At 48.3% G+C, this 14,936-nt stretch overlaps 1 protein-coding gene across 1 annotated transcript in view; it reads left to right on the plus strand.

The window, feature by feature from the left end:
- The window catches only part of RB1 (RB transcriptional corepressor 1), a 328,442-nt gene that overhangs the window by 84,837 nt on the left and 228,669 nt on the right, over positions 1-14,936 (plus strand). Inside the window, exon 14 of the mRNA XM_082244844.1 lies at positions 7,269-7,325. Within this exon, the coding sequence (XP_082100970.1) occupies positions 7,269-7,325 (57 nt within the window). The remainder of the gene's footprint in view (positions 1-7,268; positions 7,326-14,936) is intronic.

Genomic DNA, 14,936 nt, shown 5'->3' on the forward strand with positions numbered 1-14,936 from the left:
GGTAGAAAATTGGCAGGCAGTGTACCTCAGTCAGCAGACGTTGGATCAGGGAGAATGGTCCCTCTGCCAGGAGGTGCTTCATCAACTGTGTCTCCAGTGGGGGACTTGTTGGCCTCTGGTCTCAACAGGAAGGTGCAGAGGTTTTTAACCAGGTCCCAGGATCCTCTACCCACATTTATTTTCAGTATCTCTCCCCGTTCCTTTTCGGTGTCTCGTGTTTTGGAGTTTCCCTAAAAATCTGTAGATCAGCATTTGGCCTTGGGTACCATCAAAGGCCAGATTTCAGCCCTGGCGATTTTTTTCTTTCAGCACCCATTGGCCACTAATTCCTTGGTTCATACCTTTATTCAGGGGGTCCGCCCCCAGGCTCCCCCAGTGAGATCTTTGTTACCTCCTTGGGAGCTCAATTTGGTGCCTTACATTCTTTGGATGTGGTTCAGGCAATCAGGGTGTACCTGGCGGTGACTGAGTCCTTCCGTAAATCGGATTATCTTTTTGTCCTTAAGGATGGACCCCGTAAGGGGCTGGCCCACGTCTGCTGTGACCATTTCTAGATGGATCAGACAGACGGTGGTGCAGCCTATTCCATTAAGGGTCAGGACCCTCCTTTCCCTGTTGAGGAGCTTTCTTGGAGGGCACTTAGTGCCTCTTGGGCCTTCCGTCATCAGGCGTCGGTAGTGCAGGTTTGCAAGGCAGCCATCTGGTCTCTGTGCCAACAGGGGAGTGCAGACTGCATAAAAGTAGAAGTTTACACAAACTCTGTAGCAGATGGGGCACACATTATTGGAGGAAATGTTTATTTTTGCTGTGCGAATATACAAAAATAGTTTTTGGCTGTATTTCATCTTTCAGGTTTTTTTTGCTACCTGTCTATAAATGAGATGGCCTTTTTCTTACACTCATCACTGAAGAAGTGACCTGGATAAGTTTGAGATGTCTAACCAACCAAACTTTCTAGGCAAAGGACCGGTTTACTGTCCTTGAGGAGGGCCAGACTGTGGTCAGCGGAGTAGAAAATGCCTCCGACTCTGTGGTCAGTGGGGTAAAATAATTACATAACACTTGTGGGCAGTTGGAGGTATTGGTATTGGTGGGAAGAATAATCTCCATCATTGGTATCAATGGGAGGAATAGTGACCCATCATTGGTATTAGTGGGAAGCATAATCCCCATAATTGGTGTCAGTGGAACAAATAGTGCCCCATCTGTAGTGTCTGTGAGATGAATAGTTCTCTATTTTGGTTCTTTGGTATACGTGGAAGGAATAGTGCCCCGTTGTTGGCGTCAGTGGGAGGAATAGTGCCTTGTATCAGTGGGAAGTATAGTGTCCTAAGGGCCACATCCGGACTACGGTCCACAGTTTGGAGACCACTGGTCTAAACCATTACAGAGCAAGCCCAGTTGAATGACTAACTACTACTAGCTATATAGAGGATATGCACTCTTGATTCAGCTTTTGGCACTTATAATTGATTATGTTTATATGTGAGTTCTTTAATTCCTGATAAAATGCACACCCCTTGTTGTGAGCACGTGAAACCGGATTACTTGTTCACTAGTTTGTTGCATCTTTGGTCAGCTCTATAAACCTCGTTTTCTCTTTCATTCATTGACCGACAAAGCTCCTGATCTTCTTGACCATTGGGTCATACTGCCCCCTACAGGAGTAGAACACTAGGCAGAAGAAGTACTTGACTACGCCTATGGGCAGTCCCACAAGATATACTCCCCCCCCCCCCCCCCCTCTGCTATAGGTACTCAGTTTTTTTTCTGCCTAGTCAGGAGTAAGGACCTAGTTCCTTGCTGGGATCTCGAGGCCTGGCAATTTTTTCTTTTTAGATAGATTTTTTTTTTTTTTGTTCTGGTTTTTTCCTGTGAGATCTACAACCAACTGCCGGACTGGGCGACGGGCTGGATAATCTAGATCCAGTGGTCACCCCAGTCTGGCCAGCGAGCACGCGCATACCTCAGCTTTACGCTAGTTAGTCTGCGACATGGACCCACCGGATGGAGGCTGGCCTGCAAGTTAAAAACCTCGCGAGGTCGCAAAAGACCGAGTCTCGGCCTACGTCGCAGCGTTCCTTCTGGCCGTCAGCCCCCCATTTTGATGGCGAGGAGGTTCTGTCTGGAGCAGTGCGCACCTTGCTCCTAGTATGGTGAGTAGCTATCCCCCCCCCCCCCCTCTCCTCCTGGAGAGTTTTGAGGTGGACGCAGGCCCCTCCCTGGGATGGTCGGACCCCTGGGTTTCCCTCCTTCCCGTTAGGCCCCCTCCTTGAGTCTGGTGGTCCTGTGGGTCATCAACCCATTCCCCCTCCACCCATACTGGGGTTGTATGGTGGTCTGAACTACCTCCTGTGGTGGGGCTGGCTGCTGTACTGGTGATGGGGGCGGGGGGTTGGGGGGGTATGCCACCGGCGATCGGCTGTGGGTGCTGTACCTGGTGAGGTGCTCCTGCCACGGCCCCCTTCTTGCTCTGTGTCTTGCCTGGGCCCATTGATTCCTCCTGGGAGCCGCCATTTTGTTGTAGCCTATTTTCTGTATAGGCTGGCGGCCATGTTTGTATAGCCACAGTGGCCATTTTTGCATTAGTCGGGCATTGAATGACGGCCATTACTGTGGAGCCTTCTGGGCGTCTATTTTAGCTGTGGGAGCCCCTCCTTATCTCCTGGTGCTGACTCCTTAGCCTCTTCCTTCCTGGACACCACACAAGGAGTGCCTTGATCCTGGTGCGGCCAGTGACTGCCTGGTGGGGTGGAGAGTCTGGTGGGATCCTCTCCCTCTCTCTGCTGCCAGATCGGTGGTGCTGTGAGGCTGGTGACCAGGTGGTTTTACCAACGCGGTGGGGGTGTCCCTTAGCAGTGTTTTTGTTCACTTTTGTGGGATAATCTTCTTCCTCATGGAGTCCCTGGAGCACATTTCCCCACCTGACCCCCCTCTCAGAGCTTGCGGGCCCTCCAGGTCTCAACCATCCATTGATTCACTGGCGGCGGCGGTTCTGGAGTCCTTTTGTGTCCTAGGTAATGGTGGCTTTTGGGCGGCGGGGTAGTAAAAAGCGCCCCCCCCCTCCCCGCGTTCCCCCTGCTTCATCTGTCTCCTCAGATTCTGAATCTGATCTAGCTACCCCACCCTGCGGGGTCTGCAACCTTGCGCCCTGAGTTTTTGGATAGTGAACGTGATTCCTCCACTCCTATAGCCGTGCACAAAAAGGCGCTGGTGGACGCACTGTGCATGAGAAATTTAAAAATGGAAGAGGCAGCTTAAGCTGCGGAGGAGGCGCCGGTTCACTTTGGCACTCTCAAGCCATCTAGAGCAGGGAAGGTGTTTCTGTTTCCTTACGATTTTGACAGACTTGTCAGAAAAGAGTGGGAGCGTCCAAAATGTCCCTTTTGTGGTCCCTAAGGGATTCTCAATGAGGTACCCATTTGAAGAATCCCTCCCTAAGAAGTGGACTGTTCCACCGATGGGGGATCCCCCGGTTTCCAGATTGAATAAGGCAACCATGATGATGGTAGAAGAATTGCTGGTTTTTAAGGATTTGGCTGACCAGAAAGGTGGAGGCTGTGGCCCGCAGCATGTTGACTGTTGGCAGCTCAGCACTCAGACCTGTCTTTACCACTGCCCTGGGCTAAGCTTTTTCTCCGTGGCCTGGAGGGGGAGCAGCTCCCCTCTGCCTTTGCGAAGCTGGCTGACCAGTTGGTCCAGGGGCTGCAGTTTATCTGTGATGCCTCTTTGGATGCGGCTCCCCTGATTTCTAGATTGTCTTTTTTGGCAGTGGTCCTTAAGCGTGTATTCTGACTCAAATCTTGGTCTGCGGATCAGACCTCTAAAAAAGCCTCCACTGATCTTCCTTTTCAAGGAGATCGCCTGTTTGGTGCTACCCTGGATGACATCATTGAGTCTCACAGGGGGGGGGAAGAGCACCATTCTTTGGCAGGCTAGTAAGGGTAAGGAACCTTATCGCAGACATGGCCCGTTCTTCTTGGCTCACAGGAAGTTTTTTTTCGTCCCTCAGGGTCGGCTGACAAGGGTTTAAAGCCTTTCAAGGCTTCTTCAGGAGCAAGGATGTCTTCGCTGGTTTATAGACCCGTGGACCTCCTTGGTGCAAGACAAGTGGGTCCACGAAGTGATACGGTCGAGCTATAAGATAGTTTCGTTCTTACCCTCTGGAGAGTGTCTTTCCTTCCAATGTGTGTCTGTCCCTGGACCGATTTGCAAACCCTCTTCGGGGCAGTGCAAGACCTGTTACTTCAAGGGGTAATTGTTCCGGTTCCAACTCCAGAACGTTTTCAGGGGTATTATTCAAAAGTTGCGTCCAATTCTGGATCTCAAAGCCCTGAACTGCTTTGTGCAGGTACAGAAGTTCAGAATGGAGTCTGTTCGCATGGTGGTGGCATCCTTGCATCGGGGGGGGGGGGGGGGGGAGGATTTCCTTGCCTCCATCGACATCAAGGACGCTTACTTACACATTCCAACATGTCTGTCAGCAGCGCTTCCTCTGCTTTGCTGTGGAAGAGGAGCATTATCCGTTTTGTGGCGTTACCATTTGGTCTCGCCTCTGCTCCTCGGGACTTCACAAAGGTGTTGGCTCCGGTGCTGCCGTTGTTAAGTCAGCGAGGAATCGCAGTGCTGGGCTATCTGGATGACCTTCTCTTGCGAGCAGAGTCTCCTGCTCTGATGGACAATGTGGACATCACTATACGGACTCTGAGGGAGTTCGACTGGCTTCTGAATTTCCAGCTGTCTTCTCTGGTTCCTTTCACAAAACTGGACTATCTGGGTCTGACTCTGGACTTGGCTCTAGCCAGAGTGTTCCTTCCTCTGGACAAACTCCATAAGTTGCATGCTGCTATTCATATCTTGCTGTCCAGCAGGTGGTCGTCCCTCCAGACGTGCATGAGGGTGCTGGGTCTAATGGTTTCTACCTTCAAAGCAGTCCCGTTTGCACAGTTCCGTACGAGGTCCCTGCAAAGGGAAATCTTGTCCAAATGGGAAAAGTGTCCAAAGTCTCTGGACAATCCGATCCGGCAGAGCCGCAAAACAAAAAGGTCTCTTATCTGGTGACTTCACTCTCCAGCTATTCGCCAGGGCAAATCTTTTCTCCCCCTGTATTGGACAGTGGTCCCCACGGATACCAATCTGTTCAGGTGGGGAGATGTACTGGGTCTGCACTCCGTTCAGGGAGTTTGAACACTGGAAGAGTCCAGACTCCAGATCGATGTCCTGGAACTCCGCACACGATCAGGCTGTGCCTGAATCACTGGATGGATCGCCTTCAGGGGTGTCCGGTGCGAATCCAATCGGATAATGCCACAGCCGTGGCTTATGTCAATCACCAGGGTGAAACAACAAGTGTATTGGCAGCTCTGGAGGTAGCCAACTTTCTTCGGAGGCCAGAACATTTTTGTTCCGGCCCTCTCCACGGTACACATTCCAGGGGTGGAAGATTGGCAGTTGGATTATCTCAGTCGGCAGGCGTTGGGCCAAGGGGAGTGGTCCCTTCATCCGGTGGTGTTTTATCAGCTAGGTCTCCGGTGGGGCACCACCGAGGTGGATCTGTTGGCGTCTCTGCTCAACAGAAAGGTGCACAGGTTTGTGGCCCGGTCACGGGATACACTAGCAGATGCCACAGACACGCTGGTGGCCCCCTGGGGCCGGTATCGTCTGATTTTACGCTTTCCCTCCTCTCAAGCTTCTGCCGAGACTCTTGCGCAGGATCGAGGCAGAAGGAATTCCAGTCATTCTAGCTGCCCTGGATTGGCCTCGCCGACCTGGTGTGGCTGGTCGCTGATGCCCCTTGGAGACTCCCTCTCAGGGAGGATCTGCTGTCCCAAAGGCCAATCTTCCATCCTGCTTTACGGTCACTGGTTTTGACAGCTTGACTGTTGAAAGCCAGGTGCTCAGGGATAGAGGTTTGTCTAGGTCAGTGATTCCCACACTACTGAAGGCTAGGAAGTCTACTTCTAGGAAGATCTACCATCGTACGTGGAAAGCGTACATTTCGTGGTGTGAGTCGCTTTCTGTTCACCCTCGCTCTTTTTTAATGGCTCATGTTTTGACCTTCCTTCAAAAGGGGGTTAAGCAGAAATTGGCCTTGGGTACCATTTAAGGGTCAGTTGTCGGCCTTGGTGGTCTTCTTTCAATGACGCTTGGCCATGCGCTCCCTGGTGCATACTTTTATTCAGGGGGTTTGACATTTGACTACACCCGTGCAGTCCCCACTACTGTCTTGGGATCCCCACTTGGGGCCTTCAGCTCTACAGAAGCCTCTCTTAAAAAATATTCGGGAGATTCCCCTGCTTGTGCTATCCCAGAAGGTGGCCTTTTTGTTGACTCTCACCTCTGCACGCAGGGTGTCTGAATTGGTGGCGTTGTCCTGTCATTTTCCCTTATTGGTGGTCCACAGAGATAAAGTGGTTCTTCGCCCCTGATTGTCGTTCCTTCCAAAGGTGGTCTCTGATTTCCATCTGAATGAGGACATTGTGTTGCCTTCCCTGTGTCCCAGGCCAAAACATCCTAAGGAAATTGCGTTGCGTTCCCTGGATGTGGTTCGGGCTATTTGGGTGTACCTGGCAGCTACGGAGTCTTTTTTAGGAAGTCAGAGTCGCTATTTGTGCTTAGGGATGGGCCTTTTAAAGGACTTTCCGCTTCTTCTGCGACCATTTCTAGATGGAGCAGATGTTTCAGGCCTATTCGATTAAGGGTCAGGTTCCTAATTTCTCTGTGAAGGTGCACTCTATGCGTGCACTCAATGCTTCTTGGGCCTTTCGTCATCAGGCATCAGTAACGCAGGTGTGCAAGGCAGGTACTTGGTCGTCGGTGCACACTTTCACAAAATTTTATAAAGTGGATGTGTTGGCATCTGCGAATGCCTCTTTTGGCCGCAAGGTTTTGCAGGCTTCTGTTTTTCGGGTGCTTGTTCCCTCTTTGGGGGTGTAATGTTTTTCAGGTGGGCTCCAGTTGCTTTGGTTGAGCTCCTGTACGGCTATCAGATTTGTTTCAGATCTCATACATATGAGTCAAACTTGTACTAAAGCAGAACAAGCCGAGAAGAATTTAACTACCACTCAGTATCATTTGTATTATTCATGATGTCAATACTTCTACAAAACATAATTTTTCCAAAATGAACATGCCCGCTCCTTATAGAACTCTAAAAACTGTTTCTGTTGTGTACAATTCTATTCAAAAGCAAAAAAAAATGTTTTTAGTTTTTCTTGCTGTTTTTTGGACTACAGAATTGTTTATTAACTAGCTTCTGTTTTCAACAGCGATACAGAGTTGGGGTACGTTTGCATTACAGAGTGTTGGAGTCTATACTCAAATCGGTAAGCACATTGATATATTAACTTAGCTAGGGTCTGTTGATAGGTTTCAGACTATATACATTTCATCTAATCCATATGAGTTATGTGTTAAGGATTAAGTCCAAGGATTAAGTTCAAGTATATATTTTTATAAAAAGTACCCTTTTATTTTTTTTCTGAAGTTTGTTATCAAGAAAAGAGAAAAACAGTACAGTAGGCAGTCTCGAACATCTATTAATGAATCCATGCACAGCAGACTGTAGGCAGTCTCGAACATCTATTAATGCATCCATGCACAGCAGACTGTTTAGTTAAAACCAAACAGAGGAACACCTAATGTCCATGGAGGAACACCTAAAGTCCATTAAAGAAGAAAACAGCTGGGTATTCAGAGCCCCTGGAGGTGATACGTGAAGTAATCATTACCAACTATATTGGTTAGGCAGGAGATAATGAATAAAACGGGTGGCCCGATACTGTCATGAAGTATAGCACAGGGGGAAGGGCAAAAAAAGTGTTGTAGAAGGGGGAGATGGCAAGTATGGATGAAAACAGAGAGGTTTGTGTGGCACACGAGCTCAGACGCATCCATCCTTGAACAGATGCAGTCAGTGTCAAGACTTAAAAACAAAACAAATCTTAGTTTACAATCTTGGACCCAATCTGATAACAGAAAGGAAAGTATTATGTGTGTGGGTATGGCCTTAAAAAGTATTCAAGTGCTCTATATTGTATAACATTTGTCCTGTCTGTAATATAAATAGGCTGGCCATTTTTTTTTTTTTTTATTTTAATTAAATATAATTTTGTAAAGGGGGATGGATGCGCTGATAGTGTGTTGAAGCTGCTCCCGGTATTCAGTGCTTTTGAATATAGATAAATGTATATGTGGTGTGGGGTGCGCTAAACAATAAATAAATAATGAATATATAACATATATCTATGTGTGAACCAAATCAACAAAGGTAAATATATATAACATATATCAATCTGTGAAGCCAATTAATAATGCAAATCAATTGGTGCATAAACATAAAAGTTCATAAGTGTCCATAAATATTGTGCAGGTGAGTAGAATTGTATTCTATCCAAATAATACGTGTATTCACCACCGAGTGAAATTCATCCTTACCAAACGGAAATAAATAAGGTGCAACTATATTTTCTTGTGCTGAAAAAATATCCAATCTCCTTGTGAACAAACACCACGTGTAAATCACCAAGAATTAGCCTCTTACCAGATGGTAATAGGTATGCACTTGTTCAGTGAAACCACCGCCTTGCTTCCTCTTTAAAATCCTGAAGTGGAATGTAGAACCGCTCTACCTTTCTTTCTCCACTAGATGGCAACGAGTACCAGCAAGAAACACAGCCTCATCCTTCTTTACAAGCTCACAAATCCACCGTGTATTAAAGGAAAAAAGGGGACTAATAGTGTATTACCCTTGAGATTTATTCAAAAAACAGTTGATAATGCACTTACAATTAGATGTCTTGTATTCAGCATAAACCTAGGCATACGAATTCCTGCAAAGGCTTGCGGCCCGGCTGCAGCACGGACCGCAAGTTGTGTGTGACGTGTGCGCCTCCTAATCTGACCGGTTTCTTCCCATAGGACTTCTACTGAGACAGGAGTACTGGCGCATCGTCCCTTCCGCTTTATTTATACAGGTGGAAGCAGATTGTCTAACTTCCGGTGTCTGCAGAGCAGGTAGTATAAAAACATCGATCCATAGCACATCCTGGTGACACAGGAAGTAAACACTTCACCCCCTGTCTGCACAGGAAGCAAACACTTTACTTCCTGTCTGTAGAGCAAGTGTCTGCAGAGCAGGTATGCTTTGGAACTTCTGGCTGATAGCAATTTAAGGCAAATTACTTAAATATGGGTAACTTTCCTTGTGTTAAAAGGAATGTATAAAAACATACTTTATTATTTGTTAAAAACAAATGTATAAAAACATCGATCTATGGCACATCCTGGTGACACCGGAAGTAAACACTTTCCTTCCTGTCCTACAACACACTGCTTTAGAAGCGTAGTGGGAAAGGGGTGACACCGGAAATATGTGTATAATAAAATGTATTGAACTATATTAAACCATATGCTCCAATACAAATTTAAAATAAATGTTAAAAGATAACTAAAATATAAAACCTGCCAAAATATATGTGGGGATCAACAGTTATTGATGTGTGCGTTTATGTCCCACTCTATGTTGAGTCCCCGGGGTCTAAAGCAGCCAAGCTCATATATCCAGAAGGTTTCCCTCCTGGATATAGACCTCCTCAGATTGCTCCCCCTCCAGTGTGGTGTATATTTCTCAATAACAATGATTTCTCTGTCGCTCATTGACAGACGTAGTCTTCTTGATTCACAAGAACTGGGTTATGTTGTCTCCGCAGGAGCAGGACTAGGCAGAAAGAAAAAACGTTCTGGCTCCACCTTAGGGGCAGTCCCTGAGGGTATATCCTCCCTCTCTCTGCTACAAGGCATCAGTTTTTTTCTGTCTAGTCAGGAGTAAGGACCTAAGTTCCTTGCTGGGATCTTTTGGGTCCTGGCAAGATTTTTAATTAGAAAAAATATATATTTTTTTTTTTTAGGCAGTTTTCTCCAGTGTTTTTTTCCTGTGAGATCTTCAAGCAAATACGCCGGACTGGGCGACACTAGTGGTCACCCCAGCCGGCCTACGAGCGCGCGCAGACCATTGCATTGCGCTTGGTCGGCCGCGACACATTCAAGTAAGTATGCGGGGCCGGGCGACGGGCTGGATGTTGAGATCCAGTGGTCACCCCGGTTTCTGCCTACGAGCGCGTGCAGACCAGAGCTCCGCGCTGGGTTGGCCGCGACGGAGTCCCATTGGAGGGACTGACCTTGCGAGTTAAAAGTCTCGCTTGGACGCCAGGAACCAGAGAGTCGAGGCGTCCGGAGTGGTCCACAACCCCCCACCCCGGTGGAGAGGGTATTGTGAAAAGAGGGTGCCTGTCGGTTTGGTATGGTGAGTAAACGTTCCCCTTTTTTTCCTCGTTATGAGGCAGTATGAATTATGGGCCCCTCCATACATGGTCAGTATATATCTGACACTAAAAGTCCCCCTTGTAAATACAGTATGTGTTTGGTGGGAAGTGGACTTGGTTTGAGAGCTAACACTCTACCCAGCAGACTGTAGTATTACAGCAGACATAGGAGGTATAATCCTACCTTAATTGTAGTGTACCTCCTGCAGATCGATAAACCGCCACTTAGCAGAGATGCAGGTGGATGTGCTGGGAAAAACGATTTCGGCGGTCCGCCGCCATTTTGCCGTAGACCAGGTGCATGTATGTCCTCAGGTCACGCCGGCCGCCATGTTTTTGGAGTCTATTGTCTCCTTTATGGGGGCGGCCATGTTTGATGAGCCCAGCTACCTCGTGGAGAGCTGGGAACGCCGGAAGGCGTACACAGGGGGCGGAGCCACGTCCTTCTACCCGGGAAAACGAACACAGCTCTTTCCAGTCTGTAAAAGACAGACGCTGACTGCAGTTGGTTGGAAACTTCTCTGCATCGTGTGGTGAGCCTTGGGGGTCCCTCTCTCTCTCTTGGGGATCGAGAAGCAGGTACTCTGAGGGGCGCTATTGCGCTAGGGGGAGACACATAAAAAAAAAAAAAAGGAGGTATTTTTTTGATTTAAAAAAAAAAAAAAAAAAAAGTTTTTTTGTTTTTTCTGGCAGAGGTGTCCTGAATTAACATGGACCCTGCCACTCATGTATCTCCACCGGATCCCCTCGAGGTGTCTGCAGGATCCTCCAGCACCCCGCTTACGATTGAATCATTGTCAGCTATTATGGAAACTTTTGTGTCCCGGGTGGAAGTGGCTTGTCAGGGACAGGGCGCAAGAAAGCGACCCCCGCCTAACCCTTTATTATCTGAAACTTCGGATTCAGACTCTGAGCCTATTTCTGCAGTTGCAGGTACTTCAGCTGGGATTGGTGTCTCGGGTACTGTCTCTTCAGACAGTGAGGAGGATGTTTCGGCATCAGCCATAGCCCGAGAGGAAGCGTTGGTAAACGCACTCATTATATCTGTTCAAGAAACCTTAAGATTACAGGGTATTCCGTCGGAAATAGCTGAAACTGAAATCCCTTTTGGGACTAAAAAACGCATGAAAGTGGCGAAGGTTTTTCCATTGCCCAAATGTTTTGGCAATCCAATCAAAGAAGAATGGAGTCTGCCAAAACGCACCTCTGCTATTTCTAAACGCATTAACAGGCGTTATCCGTTTGAGGAAACCCTCATTAAGAAATGGACAGAACCACCTGTGGTGGATTCACCAATTGCTAGATTGAATAAAGCCACGGTTATTCCTTTAGAAGACGCTCCGTCTTTTAAAGATCCAGTGGATCGCAAGATTGAAGCTATGTCTCGCACCATGTTTTCCTTGATTGGATCAGCTTTCAGACCAATAATTGCTATTGGTCTGGTTTCGCAGACTGTAACTGAATGGACCAAGTGGTTACGCCGGGACTTAGAAGAGGTCCCTCAGGCGGTATCAGATTTGTTGGAACAGATGATACAAGGGTTACAGTTTGTGTGTGATGCGGCGTTAGACGCCACTCCATTATTGGCGCGAGCATCAGTTTCAGCAGTGGTTCTCAGGCGTACATTGTGGCTAAAAGGTTGGTTAGCCGACCAAGGTTCCAAAAAAGCATTGGCTAATATCCCCTTTTCAGGAGAGCATCTATTTGGAGCCAACTTAGATGAGATCATTAAGGATCTCACGGGTGGAAAGAGCACCTTTTTACCGCAAAACGTTAAGGGTAAAGGAACTCGTCAAAGACGAGGGCCTTCTTTCTCTGCTCACAAAAAGTTTTTTCGTCCCGCGGGTGAAAAAATTAAGTCCTCCAAAGCTCCTTCAGGAGGCTTCAGGGGACGTTGGTCGGGCAAGCAAAAGCCCACCCCCTCCAGACCTGAAGATAAATCGTCCAAAGCCTGAAGGTGCGCCCCCACCCATAATTGGGGTGGGGGGACGTCTTCGCCGGTTCCCGGATCCATGGCTTTCCAGAATCCCGGACAAGTGGGTTTGCGAAGTCATAAGGTCAGGGTACAAGATCGAGTCTCGATCTCTCCCACCGGCGCGATTCTTCCCTTCCAATATCCGACTATCCCCGGATCGTTTAGAAGATCTGCGGAGAGCAGTCACGGATTTACTACAACAAGGAGTGGTAGTCCACGTTCCTTGGACAGAACGTTTTCAAGGGTTTTATTCAAACCTATTTACAATACCCAGGAAAGAGGGCAAAGTGCGTCCAATTCTGGACTTAAGGGCACGCAATTCCTTTCTCAACATAAGGAAATTCAAGATGGAATCCATTCGCACAGTAGCAGCCTTCCTGCATCCAGGGGATGTCCTAGCGTCCATAGACATCAAGGACGCCTATCTTCACATTCCCATTTTCGCAGGACATCAGCGGTTTCTACGCTTTTCCGTAGAAGAGAACCACTATCAGTTTGTGGCGTTACCTTTCGGTCTCGCCACGGCTCCTCGGGTCTTCACGAAGGTGTTGGCCCCAATGTTGGCACTACTGCGCCAAAGAGGCATATCGATTCTAGGTTACCTAGACGATCTCCTGCTTCATGCAGAGTCTCCTCAGACTCTGCTACAAAACATAGAAATTACTATAATTTCTTTACAGGAATTCGGGTGGCTGGTGAACCAGCAAAAGTCATTTCTGGTTCCCACCCAGAGGCTCGAATATCTGGGTCTAATTCTAGACAGTCAGGTCAAGAGTTTTCCTTCCGGTAGGGAAACTCCGGAAGATTCAATCAGCAGTCCAGTTGTTACTATCCAACAGCTAGTCTTCTCTTCGAACTTGCATGAGGGTTCTGGGATTGATGGTGGCTTCCTTCGAAGCAGTCCCATTTGCCCAGTCCCATACCCGAATTCTTCAACAAGAGATTCTTCTCAGATGGAATCGGAATCCGGAATCCCTGGACAATCGGATCCGATTGAGCAAACAGACCAGAGGGTCTCTGGTCTGGTGGCTTCGGTCTCCGATGCTCAGCCAGGGAAAGTCATTTCTGCCAATATATTGGACGATAGTGACCACGGATGCCAGTCTATCCAGATGGGGAGGAATTCTCGGTCAGTTATCTGTCCAGGGACTTTGGTCCCCGGAAGAATCCAGGTTGCCGATAAATGTATTGGAACTGAGAGCGATCAAACTTTGTCTGATTCACTGGACCGAGCAGCTCCAGGGCAGCCCGGTTCGGATCCAGTCGGACAACGCCACGGCCGTGGCTTATGTCAATCACCAGGGGGGCACCAAGAGTGTCCGAGCGGCCAAAGAAGTGGCTTGCATTCTTCGCTGGGCGGAACGATTTGTTCCAGCTATCCCTGCGGTATTCATTGCGGGGGTGGAGAATTGGCAGGCAGATTATCTCAGCCGTCAGACTCTGGATCAGGGGGAATGGTCCCTCCATCCAGAAGTTTTCCACCAGTTGTGCCTACGGTGGGGCACCCCGGATGTGGATCTGTTGGCATCACGATTCAACAGGAAAGTACAGAGATTCGTGGCTCGCTCCCGCGATCCTCTAGCAGAGACCGCAGACGCACTGATCGCCCCATGGGGGCAATACCAGCTAATGTATGCCTTCCCTCCTCTCGGGTTACTGCCAAGACTTCTTCGCAGGATAGAGGAGGAAGGAATTCCAGTAATCCTGGTAGCTCCGGACTGGCCTCGCCGAGCTTGGTACGCCGACGTGGTCAGACTGGTGGCGGACGTCCCGTGGAGACTTCCTCTCAGGGAGGACCTACTGTCTCAGGGACCGATCTTCCATCCTGCTTTACGATCGCTGGCTTTAACGGCCTGGCTATTGAGACCCAGGTGCTGAAGGACAAGGGTTTGTCAGCTTCAGTTATTCCTACTCTAGTTAAAGCAAGGAAAGCGACTTCCAGAAAGATTTATCATCGTACATGGAAGTCCTACATTGCATGGTGTGAACCTCTGGGGTTCCACCCACGATCTTATTCGGTTAGTCGAATATTAGCTTTTCTGCAACAAGGGGTTGAGCAGAAACTGGCCTTGAGCACTATCAAGGGTCAGGTCTCAGCATTAGCTATCTTCTTTCAGAAGCCTTTGGCTACTCATTCCTTGGTGCGGAATTTCATCCAGGGGGTGCGACATCTGGCTCCGCCAGTGCGCGCGCCGTTACCACCCTGGGATCTTAATTTAGTATTGTCGGTTCTTCAGAAACCTCCCTTTGAAGATATTAGGGAGATTCCTCTACCTACGTTGTCCCAGAAGGTGGCCTTCTTGGTGGCTATTACTTCTGCACGCAGGGTGTCAGAACTGGCCGCTTTATCTTGTCGTTCCCCATATCTGGTGGTTCATAGAGATAAGGTGGTTCTTCGTCCGAACCCATCCTTCCTACCAAAAGTGGTTTCAGAATTTCATCTGAATGAAGAAATTGTATTACCTTCCCTGTGTCCTAAGCCCAGTCATCCTCGGGAGTTTGCTTTACACTCCTTGGATGTGGTCCGGGCGATCAGGTTATACTTGAAAACGACAGACTCGTTTCGCAAGACGGATTCACTTTTTGTGATCCCGGATGGACCCAAAAAGGAGTTGCCTGCATCTGCCGCGACTATTTCC

Source organism: Pelophylax lessonae (genome assembly GCF_965119305.1).
Source record: "Pelophylax lessonae genome assembly, chromosome: 2".
In the NCBI taxonomy this organism is placed as follows: domain Eukaryota; kingdom Metazoa; phylum Chordata; class Amphibia; order Anura; family Ranidae; genus Pelophylax; species Pelophylax lessonae.